Source organism: Plecotus auritus (assembly GCF_963455305.1).
Source record: "Plecotus auritus genome assembly, chromosome: 9".
NCBI lineage: Eukaryota > Metazoa > Chordata > Mammalia > Chiroptera > Vespertilionidae > Plecotus > Plecotus auritus.
The window spans coordinates 114,452,804-114,474,844 of NC_137783.1; the positions used below are offsets into that span (position 1 = coordinate 114,452,804).

A 22,041-nucleotide genomic window follows, 5' to 3' on the forward strand; every position below is an offset into this window, starting at 1 on the left:
CCGTGTTCCCACCTGGCACTCGCACCTGCTGCTGATGCCAGTCCCACTTGCATCCACTGCCGGCTCCTGGCACCGGCCCTGATCACTCAGTGCTGTCAGTGGGTGCAAACAGTGGCTACTGGCCCTGATTGCCCCTCAAGGCTTCTCCACCTCCCCCTGCTCCTGAGGGGTGATCAGGGCAGCAGCCAAGCTCACACTGCGCCAGCCCTGCTCACACGTGCTGCTGGCGCCGGCCCCAATCGTGCAGCATAGTCAGTGGGTGTGAGCAGGGCCAATGCTGTCAGCACATGGGAGTGGCGGTGGCAGGAGCAGGACTGCCAGCAGAGAGGGGACCAGGGGCCGTGTGGGAGGGGCCAGGAGGGGCACAGAGGATGTGGTGAGACCTGCCCCTGTGCCCACAGCAACCTCACAGCCCACAGTTCCTTCAAGGTGTACAAATTTGTGCACTTGGCCCCTAGTTTATTAATAAAGCTATGTTGACCAACACCAGACTCTAATACATTTTATAGTTATTAGATAACCATGTAATGGTTACTTCTACTTTGTTAAATTAACACTTATAAAACACACATATACTCAATACCTGGTCTTCTTCTCACTTTATTCTAAGCAAATATATAAATAACTTAAAATACAATGAATTTTAAATACAGGCTTATTTTACTTTTTTTAACGAGGGATTATAACTTTTTATTCTTAGAGCCTATTATAGTATCTTTCTCACACTGTGGACATTTCAAATGCTTTGAGAGGGCCCTTATCACACAGAAGTCCACACAGAAGACCTAGAGCTCACAGCAATTTTAGGGTTTGAGGACACTCTAAAACTAAAACCACACATTCTGCATTCTGTGTGATATTGCACAGTCAGAAAAATATCATATCCAGAGTCAATTTATCCTATCCACCAGTTTCTCCATTACAAGGAGTAGGGAAATGTTGGGATCAGGAGGAAAAATGAATGGAGGAAATATTTACAAATCCAGCTATTCAGGTATATCTCAATCACCTGTGGAACTAAGTGCTCTTGACTACTTTGCTATGAGACTAATAGAACCAGAAGGACTTCTCACTGTGGAATGGCCTCCACCTATATAGCCTGGAACATCCATGGGCAGTGTCTTTGGCAGGAGCCTCTGAAAAAAATAAATGTATTAATATCTACTTTTTTATGTAGAACACCCTGAGTACTCGCTGGCGGATCTGCGCAGTCTTCACCCCATAGACAACTGGATTGAGTGCAGGGGGCACAAGGAGGTAGAGCGTGGCCAGTAGAACGTGAACATGATGGGGCACATGGTGGCCAAAACGGTGAGTGAGGAAAGAAAACATTCCAGGAACATAGAAGACCAGGATGACACAAATATGAGACCCACATGTACTAAAGGCCTTTAATCGGGCCTCAACCCCTGGTACCTTTACCACTGCCTGGAGGATGAGGGCATAGGAAAAACCAATCGCCAGGACATCTAGTCCAACCACAAGTAGTGCCACTGCCAACCCATAGGCTCGATTCACTGTGGTTTCTGAGCAAGCAAGTTTTACCACAGCCATATGTTCACAATACGCATGGCCTATGACAGTGGCCTGGCAGAAAGTAAGTCTCCCCAAAAGGATAGGGAAGGGGAGGAGGAGGACTAATCCCCGCAGCAGCACTGCCATTCCAATGCGCCCTATGACCCCTAGATGCAAGATGGTGGAATGGTGCAGAGGGTGACATATGGCTACATAGCGATCGAGAGCCATGGCCACAAGTACACCTGATTCCATAGAAGAGAACGCATGAATGAAGAACATCTGTATCAGGCAAACAGTATACCCAATCTCATGGGCATCAACCAGGAGCACTGCAAGCATTTTGGGTGCAGTGGAGGAGGCCAGGACCAGGTCAATGCCAGATAGCATGGCCAGAAAGATGTACATAGGCTGGTGCAAGCATGGGTCAGTCCAGATGATGAAGAGGATGGTGACATTGCCCACGAGAGCAAAGAGGTAAAGGACACACAATGGCAATGCTATCCAGTGCTGGCTTTCCTCTAAACCTGGGATGCCAATTAGGAAAAAAGAAGGATGGAGAAGACTCCAGCTGGAATTACTAAGGGTCATCATGAATGGCTCAGAAAGGGGACAGAGAAAAGAAACCAAAATCGTGATTTCTCCATTGCTGGTGGGTTATCACATTGTCCAGACCTGGCTGCCACCTTCATGAGAAGAAGAAAGAGGCTTAAACTGCAACAAAAGGGAATAAAGGGAATAAAGATACAAGGAAGAACATTTCCTTTTCTTGAGATAATTTTTTTAAAGATGAGACATCCTCATGTCTGAATTAGCATAGGTCTCATTTCATTTACAGACATAAGTAAGCATATTCTGCTTTTAGAGACATGTTTAAAGTCTGCCATTCAATTACTTGTAAGGATTTTTGAAGGATTTTCTCGAAGGATTTTCTGTGTTAACTCTTGGCATTACTGAACACTATAAATCAATCTGTTATTCTCCAAATGTTTCCCTCAGTTTCATTGCATAGCACTCTACAATTGTTTCTTCTGTATCCCCAGTCTCAGCACCTTCTCCATATACCTATCCATTATATGTTGTTCATTCCAGGGTTCCATCTTCCCCTCTCTTCCAGATTCTGTACATTATGTCTGATTGAGTTCATCCTTTTATATGGTTTTAACTATTTAAATACTTTAATTTCTTCCATGTCTATGTATCTAAGCCAAATAGCTTTCTGAAACACAAATCCATTTTTCCATGTGCTTTCTAAACAGCTATATCACAAACTCAATATATTCAAGACCGAATCTGCTCTACCTCCCTTTTGTCCATCTTTTTGTGAAACTATCTACCTATCCAACCTAATGTAGAAATGTGAAACTATCCTTACTCATTTATATCTCTCACCACTTTCATCTATTCACCAGTTCCTGTTGAATTTTTTAACCCCTCTTATATCTACTCTTTTTTCTTAACCCCCAATGTCACTACCAAGTTCACACTCCCAACTCCTCTCACCTGGATAGTTTCCTTAGATATCCCTGCCTTTGCTATTATACCCTTCCCAATCACTCTCCACCCTGAAGTCAGAGGGTTTTTCCTGAAATGCGATGTCATCATGTCACATCTGAAATTAAAATTCTTTAGTGAGTTTAATCCATGAAAAAATATACAGTTAAGACTGGCATACAAGATCTTCAAGAGTTATCTTATATAAAGTCTCTTATGTCAATATAGCTATGTTATTAACATTAATAATAAAAGATCATTGACTTTGAGATCACTGGCCTCTTTCCTTTTCTCCTTGTCTCCATGAGTCTGCTTCTCTGTTTCAAACTTTTGCTGTCTATCTCGTCATGGTGTGATGCTAATTCAGTGGTGTTTTTACACCCCTATATTAACAAAGACTACTAATTAAATAGGTGCTCTGATTAACTTTCTCCATGTGAGTCACCTCCTGGGCATTGAAACAAAAAACTTGAAACTGGATATATTTGTTTGTGTGTGCTTGTCTTAAAAGCTGGGCACAGTCTGCAATAATTATATTTGTTACCTGAGGGGTGGGGTGGGGGGGTGCACATATATATGTTTTTATAAAAAAGAGTCAGAAATGACTCAGTTCTGGTAAATTATGCATGAATAGACCACTTCAATTGTCTTTTTTTAATGCATCAATAATGACTACAATAGAGCCATCAAACCTATGAACATACACCTAAAAAGTCTGAAATCTCTGGTAGGCATATATCTTCCAGCCTTTGTTTTCCTTCCAGATTCAAAACCCTTATTAGCTTCAAGTAACAGTGACATAGTTTTACTGAGATCTCACCCCCACCCCAGGATAATCTCATAATCTTATAAAAAGTCACATTTCAAGTGCTTAACATCCTACGCAGTGAGAAAGTTAAGTCTCTTTCTTAATCACTCCTTTCTACTACAAGTTTCAGGCCACTTCTCATTTTCCAGCTGAGAAGTCAAAGAACAGCTGAGCATCTGTGGAAGGCCGCTCATCGCTTCGAGAGAGGACCTGTCAGCGGAGCAGTGAAGAATGAAGCTAGGCTGAAGTGGGCAGAGGGAGCAGCCGAGATCCCTGTACTGCGTGTTTTCTGAGTCTAGAGGGAAAGCCTAGAGCTGCTTAATAAGCATTAACTGCTAACGTAAACAATAGGTCCCTCTGTTATTCTCAAAAGAAAGCAGAAGGGACTTTATTCCCAGGAACAGAAAAGTGAAGATACGTATATTTAACTCTCTGACCAGAATGCAATGTACAATTAGCAAAGAACTGATGTTGTGCCTTCCTACTTATTCATGTCAATTCAGTTCAAGTGAGCTGTCATCTATAAAGCTGTCCCCCAGTTCTGTAATGCAGTATCAAAATTCTTAGCCAGTATGTCTTTGCACTGATTACCTTGAGCTGAAAAAAACCTGTCTATCCTTGAAGAGCTGGGACTGTGCCTAGCTTATGGCAGCAGTCTCAATGCAAGTTCCAGAAGTGCTGGAATCTAATTGGTATTGGTAGTGTTTGCTGAATAAATTAATAACTATATGATTACATTTTTAAATAAATAGGCGAGTATATAAAACAACCAGGAATCAAGGGAACTTGACAAAACACATTGAACTTACAGGATGGGAAGGGTGTAGCAGACAGGGGGGTGTCCCAGAGCAATGGACTAATTCCTCAATTCTTCTCAGCTGAGGTGAAATTCTGGGTGCTTTATGGAAAAGGAACCTTATTAAATCTCTCTGCCATAAAGACCATCACCAAATCCTGGGTGTGTGTGTCAGAAATTAGGGTCTCCTGTGGTCACCACTGATGACTTCTGTCACTGCAAGCAGGGAAGCTCCTCTTTGGGCTATTACCTGACCCTGTCTCCTTAATCCCCTTCTTAACAGTGTTATGGACTTGATATCAGTGGTAACAGGGAGATGCAGAAACACACAAGTTATCTTGCAGTAATATGTGATCTGAAGGGCAGAAGCTAAGGGGAATGGACCATCGAAAGTTTGTTTTGAGGAGTCAGACCTAGGGAGAGCAGCTACTCTGAGACAAGAAGTCATAAATTTAAGACTACTAAGAGGTGTCAGATCATAGGTATTGGAAGACTTGGAGCCATAATAGCCAACCAAGAAATAACTTCTATCACAAGGGCTATAAGATAAGAAGAATAAGGGAGCCATCAGTAGTCTTCCCTAAAACTATAAGCCCCAAACCTGACTTCATTTTCCCACCTGAAATCTCATAATGAACTTTTAGCTGGTTCTGTCATCTTCACTCTGAAAGGCAAGTTTATTCTTGATACTTCCCCAAGGCAGGGCTGGTGACTGTGAACAAAGCACTGGGCAGGCGAGATGTTATTACCATTAGTGGATCCCAGAGGACACTCATACATACATGGACATAGCCTGCAGATTGGCTGGAGATGCACAGAGCTAAGTCTACTGCTCCAGGGATGGATAATTGGGCAGATAGGCAAAGCAGGGAATGGCATGTGCACCTGCCCAAGAGGCCCACATCTGTCCAGTGTTGGTCATCACCCTTAAGCCTGTACATCCTGATGGCTTTGTTAGGAAACCTCATGCTCAGTGAGCTAGAAAAATTCACATTGCTTTATAAGCCCATATTCCTCATTCTTGCAGGTCAAACTCAGACCCAAAACGTTCTTTTTTTTTATTGTTTGTTAGTTTATCTTGTTCATTAGATACTACATATTAAGTGAAATCATATGGTATTTTTCTTTCTCTGACTGGCTTATTTCACTTAGCATAATACTTTCCAGGTCCATCCATGCCATAGCAGAAGGTCCAGTAGTTTCTTCTGTTTTATGGCCAAGTAGTATTCCATTGTGTAAATGTACTACAGCTATTTTATCCACTCATCTACTGACAGACACTTGGGCTGCTTGCAAATCTTGGCTATTGTAAATAACACTGCAATGAGCATATTGTTTCAGGTCTTTGGATATATTCCCAGAAGTGGAATCGCTGGAACATAAAGCAGTTTCATTTTTAATTTTTCCAGGAAATGCCATACTATTTTCCACAGTAACTGCATCAATCTGCATTCCCACCAACAGTGCATGCGGGTTCCCTGTTCTCCACATCCTCACCAGCACTTGTTGTTTGTTGATTTATTGATAATCATTCTGACAGGTGTGAGGTGATATCTCATTATGGTTTTAATTTGCATTTCTCTGAAGATTAGTGACATTGAGCATCTTTTCATATGTCTATTGGTCATCTGTATGTCCTATTTGGAGAAGTGTCTATTCAGGTCCTTTGCCCATTTCTTAACTGGATTGTTTGTTGTTTGGGGTGTTGGGTTTTACTAGTTCTTTATAAATTTTAGATATGAACCCGTTATCAGATGTATCATTGGCAAATATGTTCTCCCATTCAGTGGGTTGTCTTTTCATTTTGTTGATGGTTTCCTTTGCTGTGCAAAACTTTTTAGTTTGATGTAGTCCCATTTGTTTATTTTTTCTTTTATTTCCCTTGCCCAAGGCTATATATCAGAAAAAATATTGCTACGAGAAATGTCCAAGATTTTACTGCCTGTGTTTTCTTCTGGGATTTTTATAGTTTCGAGTTTAACATTTAAGTCTTTAATTCATTTTGAATGTATTCTTATGTATGGTGTAAGAAGGAGGTCTAATATCAATTATTTTTGCATGTATCTTTCCAATTTTCTCAACACCATGTATTGAATAGACTGTCTTTCCTACATTGTATGTTCTTGCCTCCTTTGTCACATATTAATTGACCATAAAGGTGTCAATTTATTTTGGGGCTCTCTCTATTCTGTTCCATTGATCTATATGTCTGTTTTTATGTGAGTACCAAGCTATTTTGATTACTATGGCCTTGTATTATAGTTTGATATCAGGTAGCATAATTCCTCCAACTTTGTTCTTCTTTCTCACTATTGCTATGGCTATGGGTTTTTTATGGTTCCATATAAATTTTTGGAATATTTGTTCTAGTTTTGTGAAATGCACCATTGGTATTTTGATGGGAATTGCATTAAATCTATAGATTGCTTTAGGTAGTATGGACATTTTAATGATGTTAATTCTTCCCATCCATAAGCACACTATATGCTTCCAATTATTTGAATCCTTTTCAGTTTCTTTCTTCAATGTCTTATAATATTCTGAGTATAGGTCTTTTACATCCTTGGTTAAATTTATTCCTACGTATTTTATTCTTTTTGAAACAATTGTGAATGGGATTGCTTGTTCTTGTTGTTTTTTAGTTTCCCTTTCTGAGAGTTCATTATTGGTATATAAAAATGCAACTGGTTTTGGATGTTTATTTTGTATCCTGCTACTTTACTGAATTCATTGATCAGTTCTAGTAGTTTTTTTGTGGCGTCTTTAGGGTTCTCTCTATACAGTAGCATGATGTGCAAATAATGACAGTTTTATTTCTTTCTTCCAAAAAGTTCTTTAGTGGATTCTGGGTTAAATGTGTTCATTTCTCCATCTGCTGTGAGTGTTGGCTACTAAAAGCTCATAATTGAGTCACTTTCCCTTGGACAAATAGAGCTGCATTATCCAAGACTAATGTTCCTTTCTGAGTGTAGCTCTCAATCATTGACTGTTCTATATAAGATTACAAAGACCTGACCCTCTTTCTTCTATATGAAACAACACTGAAAACCCATTCCCCTCAAGAACATGCCCTATAATCAGCTCAGACTCTGGGGAAATTGGATCATAGTTTAACTTCTCTCTCTGGTCCATCCTGTTTTCTCCACTTTTGACAGGTGTCATTCCCAAGTCTACTTCACAATAAGCTTCTTGCATGCAAATATCTGCTTCAGAGTCTATTTCTAGAGAATCCAACCTAAAATAAATGACACTTGTCTCAGGTTAATTGAGCTCTCTGCTTCTCTTCTGGTGGATTGTGGCAGGTCTATGGACATCAAGTCCAGTGTACCATAGCAAATAAGGGGTGAATATAGACTCTCAGTCTATCCATCCCAGCAAGTTCCCAAAGAGATGGGCTAAGAACTACTTTCCCATAAACAAGGAAATCTTTCCCTTAGTCCTATCCCTGATAAAGCAGCTGCCAGTTCACCCTCGTGGCCACATTTCTCCTTTGGAATAGTGTTTCAAATGCATAGTCTACTTATTCATCTATTCAACAAGTATTTCATTCACAGATTGTGGGAAGCCTCCTTTTTCATTCAATGGATATTAAATACCTAGCAAATCAATGTACTCTGCTAAATGTCAGAAAAAAACAATCAATATGACAAATGTCCATTGTCATCATAACTCATGGCATGATATATGTTAACTAATAACAGTTATAAGTGTCATAAATTAAAACTACAGTGTCATAAAGCACATAAAAGAAAAACCTTCTCAGTCTGGGGAGTTCAGGAAAGTCCTCCCTCATTTAAGTTAGTGATAGAAGAATAGGTTAAAAAAGAAGAGAGATGTGGGAGTATGCTGTAGATACAAAATCCCTGATGCTTCAGGAAAGGGAACTTGACATTGTCAAAGACCTGATAGAATAGTGAAATGTGGGATTGCAGTACCAGGAACTGAGCCTGGAGTGTAAGCAGAAACCTTAGCATGCATTTTGTAGGTCATGTGAAAGGGCAAAGGAAAGTTGTGAAGATTTTAAGTGGAAGAGTGAGACACAATCAGAATTTCATTGTCAAATGTCATGCTGGGTGTATGGATAGAAAAGAGTGAAGCACAGATGCTGGGAGAACTGTTGGAAACAAATACAGTGATCTCTCAAGAGGTTAAAGGAAATGCCTTGGGAATGGGTATGAGGAAGGGATCTTTAGGGGAAAAGAAATCAAGAATTTAAAAAAAATCAATGATATACTGAAGTCCCCACCAGGATCACAGGTGGCCAAAAAGTACGGTACAGGATACTGACCAAGTTATCATTTAATGAAGGAGAACAACCAGGAGATATTTCCATAAGTGGGAGAGGTAGTAGATAAAATATATGAATGACATGAACCTCAAAAGCACCAGTCTGTGTTTGTTTGTTTGCTTGTCTGTTTTATAAGAAAAAAATTGAAAATTTCATTTGGGAACAAAACAGTGAACTTACTACTAAAACAGAGATAGAAGAGGTGCAATAAAATAAATGGTCCCCAGTTAGTAGAAAGTATAAGATTTTCATGAGAGGAAAAAAACTGGAAATAATGAGAACATCAGCTTCATTTGCATTTGTGGGCATTAAATGAGTTTATGTGCAGCATTTTCTTGTCAAGGTTTCATGATACCATGGAGTAAGAGTTGAACAACAGGAGCGACTCACGTCATGAAGGTTTTATGCTAATAGATATATTCAGACTGACATTGTTCAAAACTAGTTTGACCAAAAGCACCTAGACACCTCTAAGTCCTTCAATGGAAACCACCACTCATCCTCCACCTGCTGAGGAATCTTCCTCTGCAACCCTATCGTTGCTCCCTGTCTCCTGCAGATTTTTCTTCCACTTCAACTTCGCTGCCCATGAAGCACAGACAAAAGTTGGTGAGGAGTGTCCACTTTTTCCTTTTCTTTGAAGAGCTATCCTCTTACTACTAATATTTAAGATTAATATTTAACAGAGGAAAATGGGACAATAGAGTATGGCATAGAGCAGGAGCTGCACAGGGAAAAATATAGCCCAGACCCACCTCCTACCCACTCAACCCAGGCCCATTGTCTTCTAAGCCCTGATCATTTATACTATCGCTTCAACCCAACTCATGTCCCATTCCTGCCCATTACCTCCTGTTGAGAACTAGTCCTCTAGGATTTGGACCCAATCTCTACCACAGCACTTTCACATTTTGTCATAATTTCTATATTTTCAACTTCATTTCATTGTCACACTGAGAACATGATAAACACTCAGGACAAGGAAGAAAATAATGAAGAAAGGCAGAGCAAACGAAGAATGAAAAGGAAGGCAAGTGCTACTTCTCTGTTTGTTCTATGCTCGCACAAAGCAATGAGTCTTCATTGTAAGAGTAACCATGACCTCTACTGTATCTGCACAGCATCCAAAATACCACCAGTTGAAATTACACCATTTGAAAAGACTAAGTGAAAGTGGTGTTAGTCATGATAACAGCAGTGAAGACAAGAGTGTTAATAGTGATTGTGATAGCAAAGGTAATTTTGTGACAAATTATTTCATTTCTTCAATAAAAATTTATTGAGTGCCTACTGTGTTACACTTTGGACATTTACATATTCATATTTTCAAAACACACATATGTCAATGTGACTGATGAGGAAATATGCTAAAATGACACAGTCTATTAAATAATGAGATTTATTTACTGAACAAGCATTTATTGAGAGCCTGTCATGTGCCAGGTAGCAGACTAAGAATATATCTCACCATCTAGTAGAAACAGAAGACGGAGATCTTTCAACCAATCATTACACATATAATTATAAATTATGATGAGCAATAAATATACACAGAGCTCTCAGTTCAGAAAACAAGTGATCGATCTAGTTATAAAAATCTTCGGGGGGGGGGGGGTGATGTTTGAACTGGAGTTCAAAATGAGTAGACATGTTGAGGATAAGGATAGAAATATGCATTTCTATTAGAAATAACCCAGAATACCCATGGCTGGAGGAAGCATGGCACCTGAGGAACTAAAGAAGGGCATTTATTCATATTAGGAATACATAACACTTAATCAATACTACATATATTGCAAGGACATGTAAATACTTCAGGACAAACAAACATATCAAAGTGAGTGCCAATGGTAGAAACCAGAAGAAAATGAGCAAGAGAGTTAGGAATGAAGACAGAAAAAAAAATAAGTTAAAACAATTATTGTTGTGTGCAATAAACTTGAACTCAGATCTCTGTGCCTGGGACAGAGAAGAAATAAAAGAATTATTATTACTCTCAGAGCATAAAACTACATAATACATAGAGGTCATTCACTCAAATCCAAGCTGAAAAAATACAGGGAATAAATTAAAGCTTTAGTTGCAATTCTGGACTGAGAAGGAACATGACTATATCAGGAGTTTCTCTCATAAACTGGATACTGTAAAGTATCTCCATAATTTTTGAACCCTTTTTCTGTGATGCCAAAATTTTTCTGATGAGAGAGCCTCTCCACTCCCACAAACTTTCCATATATCAATCTCATGTGGTGGGAAGTGGCCCATGTTTTCTTCTGTTTAAAATTGGCACCCAGTTCATCTCCTCCTGAACTAAGTCACTTGATTCATGTTCGTCAAAGTCCTAATTGTTTCTTCATCACATGATGCATTTATCTTATCAACACAGTAAATCATAAGCTTTTAGAAGAAAAGGATATCAAAAATTATTTGTTGGTTGTTCAGTTGAGATACTCAGGCCTTCTCAATTTTCCATCACAATATCTAAACACCATAGACCTCAGAAGAGATTTCCCAACTTCCAAATACTCAGGACAATTTTATCTGCTTTCCCTTCATTGTCCTCACCAGGTAAATAACCTGAGCTGTGGGTCTCCCACCCCAGAGGGGGTGGTCATCCTGGTCCTTGAGGTCCAGGTGATGAGAATTATAATCAGGTGGGATCAATTCTCTTGGGGGTTAGAATTTTAAACAGTCTCTCCCGAATCTGCTTGGTCTTGACCCCATAGATAATGGGGTCCAGTGCAGGGGGGAAGAGCAAGTAGAGATTTGCAAGGATGACCTTGGCAGCAGAGGCTGTGGGTGGGCCAAAGCGCTGCATGACCACAGAAAGAAAGCCTGGTCCATAGAAGAAAAGGATAACACAGACATGAGCAGTACATGTGCTGCCTGCTTTAGCACGTGCTTCAGATGAAGGAAAATTAATTACAGTCCTCACAATCTGCCCATAGGTGTAGGCAATAAAGGCTACATCCCCCACACCAAGAAAGATTGCCACAGCAAAGGCATAAAGGTTATCCACAGTGGTGTTCCCACAGGCCAGTTTCACCACTGCCATATGCTCACAGTAGGTATAGGCAATTGTGTGGGAACCACAATAGGGCAACCGATGGGCCAGGCTTGGAAAGGAGATGGTCAATCCCACACCTCGCAGCACCACTAGGCCTCCAATCTTGGCCACAACAACTGGCGTAAGAATGGTTGCATAACGCAGTGGGTTACAGATGGCCACAAAGCGGTCCAGGGCCATGGCCACTAGCACTCCTGACTCCATGGCAGAGAATGCATGAATGAAGAACATCTGGGAAAGACAGGAGTGGGAGCTGATGGCTGTAGCACCAAACCAGAAAATGGCCAGCATCTTGGGCAGAGTGGAGAGGGAAAGAATCAGGTCGACAAAGGAGAGCATGGCAAGAAAGAAAAACATGGGCTGATGAAGGCAGCGTTCTGTTCGGATAAGAAAAAGCAGAACACCATTCCCAGTCACTGACAGGAAGAACATGAAGCAAAATGGAAGTGAGATCCAAATGTGTGCGGCAGTCAGTCCTGGAATGCCAGCCAAGAAGAAAGTATGTGGGAAGAGATAAGAAGTATTGGAAAGAATCATGGTAATCATCTCATTCAGAAGAGCGAAGAGCCACTGCAAAAAATAAATAAATAAATAAATAAATAAATAAATAAATAAATAAAATAGGTTAAATTAAATGATATGAGGGTTGGAAGCTTAGGATATATGGTCTCACTAACACCACCATCACCATCACTCTTTCCCCATACTTCTCAGAAAACAGTCAAAAATAATTTTCAACTTAGTCAATATTTCTGCAAGATCTTAAAACACAGAAGAGGCAAGACAACTGGGTCCAGTGGAAATGCACTGGACAAGAAGTTCAGAAACCAAGTTCCAGTATTAGATATCCCAATATATCTATAATCTGGGCAATTCACATAATCAGATTTAAATGCTCAGGAACTGATGTTAAAAAGAAATTCTCCTCTCATGCTCATAGTCCCAAGTTCTGGATGCTGGTGCTAGATGTAATCAACATTGGCTCCCTAGTATTATACCACTAACCTTCATCAGAAACTGCCCAAGATCCCAATATCTGGAAAATTTCTTTAAATTGAAGACATCCGGCTTCCCCAAACTTCACTTGACTGCCAGGTTACAGATTACATGGTGCTTAATGACTTCAATAACAATCAGGCTCTTCCTTGGATTATTCCCCAGTCATTTCATAAATGCATATCTTGTTTCTCTCATCAGTATCTCTAAATGGCTATCAGATTTCACCACCTCCTGTATCTCCCTCTCCTTCAAGTTGCTGTTGTACAGGGGTAGACAGAAAGTTCAGAGTTGTGGTGACCTGAAATAAACAGAATCTCTTGGTAATAACAACCACATAAAAGCCAAAGAATTCTGTATCACAGCCACATTATTGAGAACAGGAGGGAATATTGGCAGATATTTCCTCCAGTTCCATTTTCCATGTAATTACACTATGTGTATGAAATTATCAGATTCCCAACATATACTATTCCCCAATCATCACTTTGCAAAGTTAGAAAACTAAACTCTAGAAAAAAGTCATGGCCCACGGTCACAGATCTATTTTGTGACAGAATCAGGTAAGAACTTACAACCACTGATCCCTGATCTAGAAAGTCATCATCCTGTCTCTATGTTAGCAGTGACTGCTGCAGGGCCAAGGAAAAACATTCAGGACCTGTGACCAAGGGTAAGCAGTAGAGGAATCAAATAGCTAGGGAGTGATTTAGGCATCACATGGCTCCCTAAGACTCCCTAATACCTCCAAGACCACAGTTCTCCCATATGAAAGAAAAACACAAGGACACACAGAGACCTGAGCCAGGGTCTGAGAGGACTTTGGATGGTAACATAAGTGATTCACATTCCAAGTGGAAAAAGTGCAGCTGGGTTGATCCCACAGTTTCAGTGACAACAAGAAAATGTCTCTAAACATGAGTGAAAGTATCAGAAGTTTGTACAGAAACATATTCTAAGAAAAAAGAAACAGCACAGCTTTAAAATAGCCAATAGCCTTCTCCATGAGAAACCATGGGATTATTGCCCATGCTGTCAACCACAGCTCCTAAAGACATGCTGTGATGACAGAAGAAGACCTGAGAGCTGGAAGATGGGAGAGCTGAGTAGACCTACAGTTCTGAGTCATGGACAAACTCTGGACTAGGAGTCAAGATCCTGAACCAGGTAATATTTCTGCCACATATCAGTTGTGTGAATTTAAGCAAAGCATCAAACCATTTTTCAAGTCTTGGTTTCCTCACAGGTGAAATGAGTATACAAAAACCTACCTCACTGGATCGTTGTGAGAATCCCATGAGATATAAATGCATAAATTCTTTATAAAATTCTGAAAATTGGGATAATTGTCATTGAAGTAAAAGAAAGAAATGATGCATTAGGAGAAATCTGTTTAAGAAAAACATAAAATTTAGAGATTCTGAAACAATGCATTTTATTTAACAAAACATAAGAGATTTATCCTCTGTGCAGATGTCAGTATAGTAGTATCCTGGAGCAATCCAGTCAAAAACACTCCATAAAACAAATCATTCTTTTTTCCTTAATATATAAGATTATAATAAGGAACATTTGCTGGGTCCTGAGGGAATAGTTGGGATATCAGGTGTAATTATTTCTTTCCTTTGTTTTATGAAACCAAAGAAAAGGCAAGAATAAAGACATGCAAATTCATAGTTCAGGACTCAGCTAGACCTGTGTCTTCACAGTGATAATTCTTTCTCAGAAAGACAGAGATCAACACAGGCTATATTGGAAGAAAATAGCACAGGTTTATTTCCCTAACACTGTTCCCATCTTTCCTCCCAATCACATATTTCCCCAGCACTCTCAGAATATAGTATTGAGTCGGGAGGTGAAGGGTGTCAAGAAATGTGGCTCTGATCACCTGAGCATCTGCTTCAAATTATCTTCAAAGCTGGACCAACCTGAAGCATCAGCCCACCTTGTAGAAACTGTCTTCAGAACAATGTATTAAGTAATTACACCTGATGGCCCAACTATTCCCTCAGGACCCAGCAAATGTTCCTTATTATAATCTTGTATATTAAGGAAAATCTGCTCCAGTACACCCAGCTCCTCTACCTCCATCAGAGAAGCAGGTAAAGAGAGGTAAGGGGTCCTGGGACCATAGGAATCTGAGACACTGATTTAGGTGCCTCCATAAATACTTCCCTGTAACTCACCCTGTGGGCTTCAAAGAGGAGCAGATTTACAAATAGCTGACTGTTGAGCAGGGACTAGAAAGATGTTTTCCTGTTTTGGAGGAAGGAATTCTCACACACCTGGACCCTCCCTTGCCTGTGTCTGTATAACACAAAAGGTCCAAACAGACCTCACATGATGTGCAGAATATTGGCAGTATTTCTCGTTTTCCATAATGATATCAAGACCATGTATTTCCACTCCAAATGGCCTATAAGATTACCAGATTTGGAAAGGTTGAAGGAAAGTTATTTGTGATGGAGCCTGTATGTATCTCTCTTCTTTCGGCCTACCCTTAGCCATTACTCACCAAAGAACTGCACTGGTTGACCTAAAAATGGATGAGAAATTAAGCTATCAGTCAGGTCCCCAAAACAGAGTATTTAACAGGCACCTTTTCAGGCATTGCCTATAGGGATCCTAAGTGAAGTTTCTACTAACCAGACACCAATTAGTAGTTCTGCCTCCTCTTCAAACAAATGTTTAACAAGGTCTCTGCCTCTGATTGGGGCCACAGGGAACAACCTCAGCAGGGAATATTTTGAACAGCATACTCTAGGGTGCCATGTCACTATGGGGCCAAGGCCCTGCAGCCAAAAAGCAAGGAGAAGCTTCCTGCCACAAGGAATGGGACCACATGGTTTGATGGCCAACCAAGATCTGATCCAGGAAGGGTGAGGAAAATAGCAGGATGATGGGGAGCAGCAACATCAGAACCAGCATACACCATTACTCCAATGACCCTGTGACTTAGGTGGAACCATGAGAGGAAGAATGAATTAATAACTAGGAGCCTTTGTGAGAAGAGAGAGCTCAGCAGAGGAATGAGGCTGTAGAAAATAGTGAATGTCTCCTGTTATTCAAGGTGGTAGGTGGAGTCCTGTAGGTATTGTCATCCATACGTTAGTGAAATAACTTGCAAGTCTACCCCTTTTTAATCGATAACCTCCATATTTTACTCTCATCTCAGCCACCAAAATCACTCCTGAAAATGATACCAGATTAATCTATGGGAGGACATTCAAGAGTCTGAAGAATTTAGATACTGCAGTGGATTAAAAGGAATTGTAGAAATTGAGTATACAGAGTTTACTTAGAAAAACACTGGGGTGGCATGCATGGTTATTCATGGTTTCTTTAAATCCAGTAAGAAACTCCAAGTGAGGAAAAGAATGATTTGTTTTATGAAGCCAAAGGAAAAGCAAGAACAAAAACATGCGAATTCACAGTTCAGGACTCAACCAGCCCTGTATGTCTTCACAATGACAATTCCTTATTAGAAAGACAGAGATCAACACAGGCTATATTGGAAGAGAATAGCACAGGATTATTAGGAAGGGTCAGTACCAGAATTAGGTAACCATGTTCTAAGGTTACTGGCCCAGTTCCAGAAGGAAGAAGACTTAGCAGGTATCACTTCACATAACACTAAGATTATGTACCCTACCATGACTTCATATTATGAACCCTAACATGAAGAACCCCCATGTGGCCAGGCCAGTGTTGCTCAGTGGTTAAGGTTGACCAGGAGGTCAGGATTGGATTCCCAGTCAGGGCACATGCCCTGGTTGTAGGCTCGATCCCCAGTGTGGGGCATGTAGGAGGCTATCAATGATTGTCTCTCATCATCGATTTTTCTCTCTCTCTCTCCCTCTCCCTTCCTCTCAGAAGTCAATAAAAATATATTTTTTAAAAAATAATAAAGAACCCCATGTGAAGGAGGAAGAAGTAGGCAACTCAAGTAGCAAGAATGATACAAAAGCCAGTATAAGAGGAAATGAGGCAGTTAATTGATAATTGAAAGAGGAACTTAAGCCCCCAAAATAAAAAAGTCCTACTACTGGAACATTAGATTAGTGTGAATATGAACCAACTGAATAAAACTCTAAAAGCCTTACCTAAAGTCAGAAATTGTGCAAAACATTAAGAAATTAAAGCAAGGCTAAAGCTCCAAAAAACAGTCAAGTGGCTTTGAATCAGTAATTTAGGTAAAAGAAAAAATATTTTCTGAGTTCCTCTTAAGGTTGTGGAAAGATATATAGAGATTTTAAACAGGATAATATGGAAGATGTACATCAAACTAGGACAAAGAACCACCAAAAAGACAACCAGAGGCACATTCAAAGACCTGGAGCCATGCCTCAAGATACGGAAACACCGTGGAGAGAGAGCATCTGATTATGCCTGTGGGGATCAGGGAAGGCTTTACAAATGAGGCAACATTAAAGAGGAAAGTTGAAGAGTGGGAATTGAATATTCAAAAATGACTCACTAGCATTAAAAAAGGACACTAAGATTCCAAAAGTATGGACTTCTTGATAAGAGCTAACAAAACAATGTTGAGGGAGCAGTGGAGAGGGACAGGGTTTGAGAGGCATGTTGGGCCCAGACTACAATAGGCCTTTAAGGACTCTTCCAAACAGCACTACATGTTAATAAGAGGTCAAGGTCAACAACGCAACAGGCAAGGAAGTTGTTTAAGTAGGGCAGTGACAATGATAGATTAGTGCTTTAATAGATTTATTTAATAGTATCCTGGGCATAGGAGATGCATATGATATTAGAGTGGGTAAGACTTGGTAAAATCCTGGAAGAAAGCAGTGGCAATGGGTTAAAAATGAAGAAAATAGATCAAGCCCTTCATGATAAGTTCCAGCAAACATTTAAGAAAGGAACAATAACAACCCTATGCAAACTTTTAGGTAATAGCAGAGCAGGGGATATTTTGGTTTAGTAGGAGCATATGAGTCTCAAATATGTTTAGAAGAGCTAAAGAATGGGGAGCTGTATATATAAAGAAGTGTTTCAGGAAGTTTTTAAAAGAATGGAAAGACAAGGAGCAGATTCAGAGGTAGGGTACAGGGAGAGAGACTTTTGAGACAAGGAGGCATCTTGGTAAAAGTCCCACAGGAAACAGATGGCACATGCAAAGGGGGACATAGAGCATGGTATAATGAAGACAATATTCCAAAAATATGAAAAGACTTTAATAGTAATAAAACAGGGAAGGTGATATACACATGGGCTGGCAACCTCAACAGACATTTCCATCTCACAGATCTGAGGAGCAATGGGAGAAACAGCTACCAGTACTGACCAGAGCCATGGAGGAACCACCTGATGGTGATAGGAGGCCTTCAGGAGGGAAACACAGACACTGCCCAACACTGGACTGAGAGAAAAAGATTCAAAGAAACAAATAGCTCAATTTGTCTTTCTTGCTGCCCTCTGAACTCCCACCAGCTTACTTCCATTAGACAAATACAACCATGAACCAGAGGCCATAGACTTTAACTTCTATGGGTACAGAGCAGGGTGCAAAGTTGATCTAAAGCAACAAATAGAAGGTTTCAGCAGAAGAGGCATCTGCATTTTTATGTTTGTATATGGGAGTGATAACTCATGAAAAAGAAAGTGGTAAAATATATAGCCCAGAGGACACACTTGCTGGAAAATTGTCCCTGAAGAGGCTAACGAAAGGTGCATGTGTTGGGGGGAGGGGCAGGAGTTCAGGAATTCACACAAGAGGAGGGACACCTCTTCCTAAACCTTCATTAAGTCAGAGATGACCTTCTAATAGTGGTTCCCATGGGACTGGGGGCTGAGTATTTCTGTTCCCTAAGCTGAGCTGGATACACCTCTGAGATGACTGGGAGCCTTTGCAGCTGTGATGGAAAAACACTGAGCCTTGATGCACATGGGAAAAAAAGATTAGAGGGAGCCTCCTGGAGGTCCTGGAAAGTGGCAGACTGTCCAGACAAACTCTGGGCTCCAATATGTGCACTGGGGAGGAGAAGATGTACTCTCAAAAGCAATGGTATAAAAGAGAGGTGCAGCCAAGAGAGTAGAAGCAGCTGCAGAGGCAGTTCCATTTGCAGAGGATTCTCCAGGACCTCCTAGCAGGGAGTCACCTGGGCCCAGGTGAGTGGAGGAAGCAGCTTCCTTGCTCTGTGTTCTTGGCTCTCGGTTCCAGTTCTCTCTTCCAGCCTGGGCTTGCTCAGTTGTCTTCTTTAGTTTAATCCTTTCAACACTGGATCTCATTTTCCTCAAGATCTTCACCTGTATGGAGACTAAGGCTTGGGGTCTGAAGAACAAGTAGAAAACTGTGAAGAAGCTCTCCTCTGGGCATGTTAGAAAGAATAGAAAGCTCTACCAGAGAAAAAAGCAACCATCACAGAGCCTGAGGCAGGGGAGGCATGTTGGCTGACAGAATGGTGGAAGCAGGATAGCCTTCTATTTAAATTATAGATCCAAGACCCTGAGAAGAGACAGCTAATAAAGTCACTCATTTCTGATTCAAAAATAAAATCAAGAGCTAAAACTAGACATCAAATCACCAAAATTAATAAAGAAAATTTATCCAAAAAGCATTACCCAGCATTTCACAGAAGATACTTAAAGTCTAGACCAGACAAGGATGTTGACAATCAGTGCTTCTTTTTCTGATTTTTAATATTTTTAATTACCATTCACATTCAAAATAATTTTGTACTAGTTTCAGGTGTCCAGCATAGTGGTTAGACAATTATACATTTTACAAAATATTCCCCCTGATATTTCCAGTATCCAACTGGTACCATGCATAGTTATTACAATGTTATTGACCAAATTCCCTGTGCTGTACTTTACATCCCCATGACTATTTTGTAAATACCAATATGTACTCATTCCCTTCACCATTTTCACCCAGTCCCCCAACCTCCCTCTTCCTGGCAACCATCAGTCTGTTCTTTGAATCTATGAGTCTATCGTTGCTTCTTTATGTTGTTTAGAAAAATATAAACATTTGCCTAAGATGAAAAATAAAAGTCTGAGCTTATACTACTCAAGTTCTCCTCATAATAAGTAATACATTTTTCTACCCCAAAAAATTCTGAGAATTTATTAAAGAACAATTTGGTTTTGGAGGCAATAGTGTAAAATAGCTATATTTTTGAAATGTTTTAAAAACAATAATCATCAGAAGGTTTTTTAAAATAATAATACCCAAGTAGGAAATATAATTAGACAAAAAACTAATAACAATGGAAACAATTACAAAAAAAAAATCTATGACAGAATGGCAACACGGAATTTTAATGGCAAGATACAATGGCGTAAAAATGAGTTTTTCCAAAATTAATTTATGTGTAACAAAAGTCTTTTTATTTAAAAAATATTTTAAATTATTAGTAAGACTATTCCCTACTATAGGTAAATACACTCATTCAATAGGTGCTGAAACTAAAAACAGAGAAAACTGTCCAGTCTGGCAATACTCCTTAATATGTGTTCAGATTGGATATTTGACAAAAAAGCACATTAATTGTAAATTAATGCAAGGGGAAGGTTTCTTTACTAAATGGTGCTGGAACAATGGTTTAGCTATTTGTGGGTGAAATTGATTTAGGGGCTTTCTCACTCCATGTCAAGTCTCAAATTAGTTACATAATTAATTTCAAAATACAGTATAAATGTTTGTAAAGAAAATGCAAGTGAATACTTATTAAAATGCTGGGTTTTACATTATTTAAAACTTAAAATCATGGCCCTGGACAAGTAGATCCGCTGGTTAGAGCATCACCCCGCTATGCCAACGTTTCTGGTTCGATCCTCGGTCAGGGCACATACAGAAGCAACCAATAAATGCATAAATAAGTGGAACAACAAATCAATGTTTCTCTCTCCCTCTTCAAGTCAATAAATAAAAATTTTAAAAAAAATTTAAAATCATGAAATAATTAATTTTAAAAGTTCACTTGCTATGAATACATAAAAGTTTGTGTATGCAGAAGTGTATTTTTTAAAAGATAGATTTTAGGGAGGAAATATTTCTAGAAAATTCAACAGATAGAAGTAATAATTTCAAGATATAATAAAAATTCAACCGATAGAAGTAATAATTTCAAGATATAATAAAACTCATGCAAATTAATAGCATGTGCTGCCAGACTCCAATTTAAGCCCTTGAAAAACATTATTTCATTTACTACTACAAGATGAATTGAACATAAAGTAAAAAGAGAAGATTGAAAAACATATAAATGAGGGGAAAAGAGCCATTGGCAATATCAAAGTTCACAAAATAATGAAGGGAAAGGTGAACCAAAATTGAAATTTTAATTTTTACTTATTCTCTTAAAATGGGTTTTGAATTCAAGAGCATTAAAAATGCCCTACAGTCATACAGGACCAGAAAAACCTCTTAGAAAGACAATTTAGCAATATCAATCAAAATCATTTTTCCCCATTTCACCCAGCAATTCACTTCTTGGTAATTATCCTGTAGATAAATTTACACATGTGCTTAATGATATATGAACAAGTACATTTTTGAATCATTTTTTACAGTGGAAAATACTGGAAATACCAATGTTCAGCAAAATATCAGACATCCATGTGGTAGAAAATCATGCAACTTAATAACAATGAGGTATAGCTATATGGTGATATGGAACAGTCTCCAAGATAACTAAGCCAAAAAAGAAAAGTCAAGGAAACAAAGGATAAGAAAGGTATGATTGGTATGCTAACATTTGTTTTTGTCTCTTATGGGAAACTAGTTAGTACATATATTCTTATTCAAGCAAAAACTGTCTCTGGGAGGATTCTCAACAAATCATTACTGGCTGCATTTAGTGAAAAGAAAGGAATTTGGGAATCCTAGCTTGGGTTTATATTTTTTATTGTTAACTTTTTAAACATATGCATGTGTGACATTTAAAAAATATGAAAATACTACTAAGAAGAAAATGTTAAGATGGCTATGACTTTTGTATGTATCACTTTTGTATCATTTTAGAAATTCTATTCAGAAATAATCTGAAAAGTAAAATATTGGTTAGTAATCTATGAAATAGTCAAATATAGGGATACTAGTGGCCCAGTGCATG

The 22,041-nt window shown here is 39.2% G+C and overlaps 2 protein-coding genes across 2 annotated transcripts; both read right to left on the minus strand.

Moving 5' to 3' along the window:
- Nucleotides 1–1,161: 1,161 nt before the first annotated feature.
- On the minus strand, nt 1,162–2,142 carry LOC308233685 (olfactory receptor 52L1; the record flags this gene model as incomplete). Its single annotated transcript, XM_080640657.1, has 1 exon — nt 1,162–2,142. The coding sequence occupies exon 1, from the start codon at nt 2,107–2,109 to the stop codon at nt 1,162–1,164; it is 948 nt and encodes a 315-aa protein (XP_080496783.1). The 5' UTR covers nt 2,110–2,142.
- A 9,409-nt stretch (nt 2,143–11,551) lies between these two features.
- LOC308233342 (olfactory receptor 52K1-like) lies at nt 11,552–12,514 on the minus strand (the record flags this gene model as incomplete). Its single annotated transcript, XM_080640267.1, has 1 exon — nt 11,552–12,514. One exon carries the CDS (start codon nt 12,512–12,514, stop codon nt 11,552–11,554), a length of 963 nt encoding a protein of 320 aa, XP_080496393.1.
- Between the last annotated feature and the right edge of the window lie 9,527 nt (nt 12,515–22,041).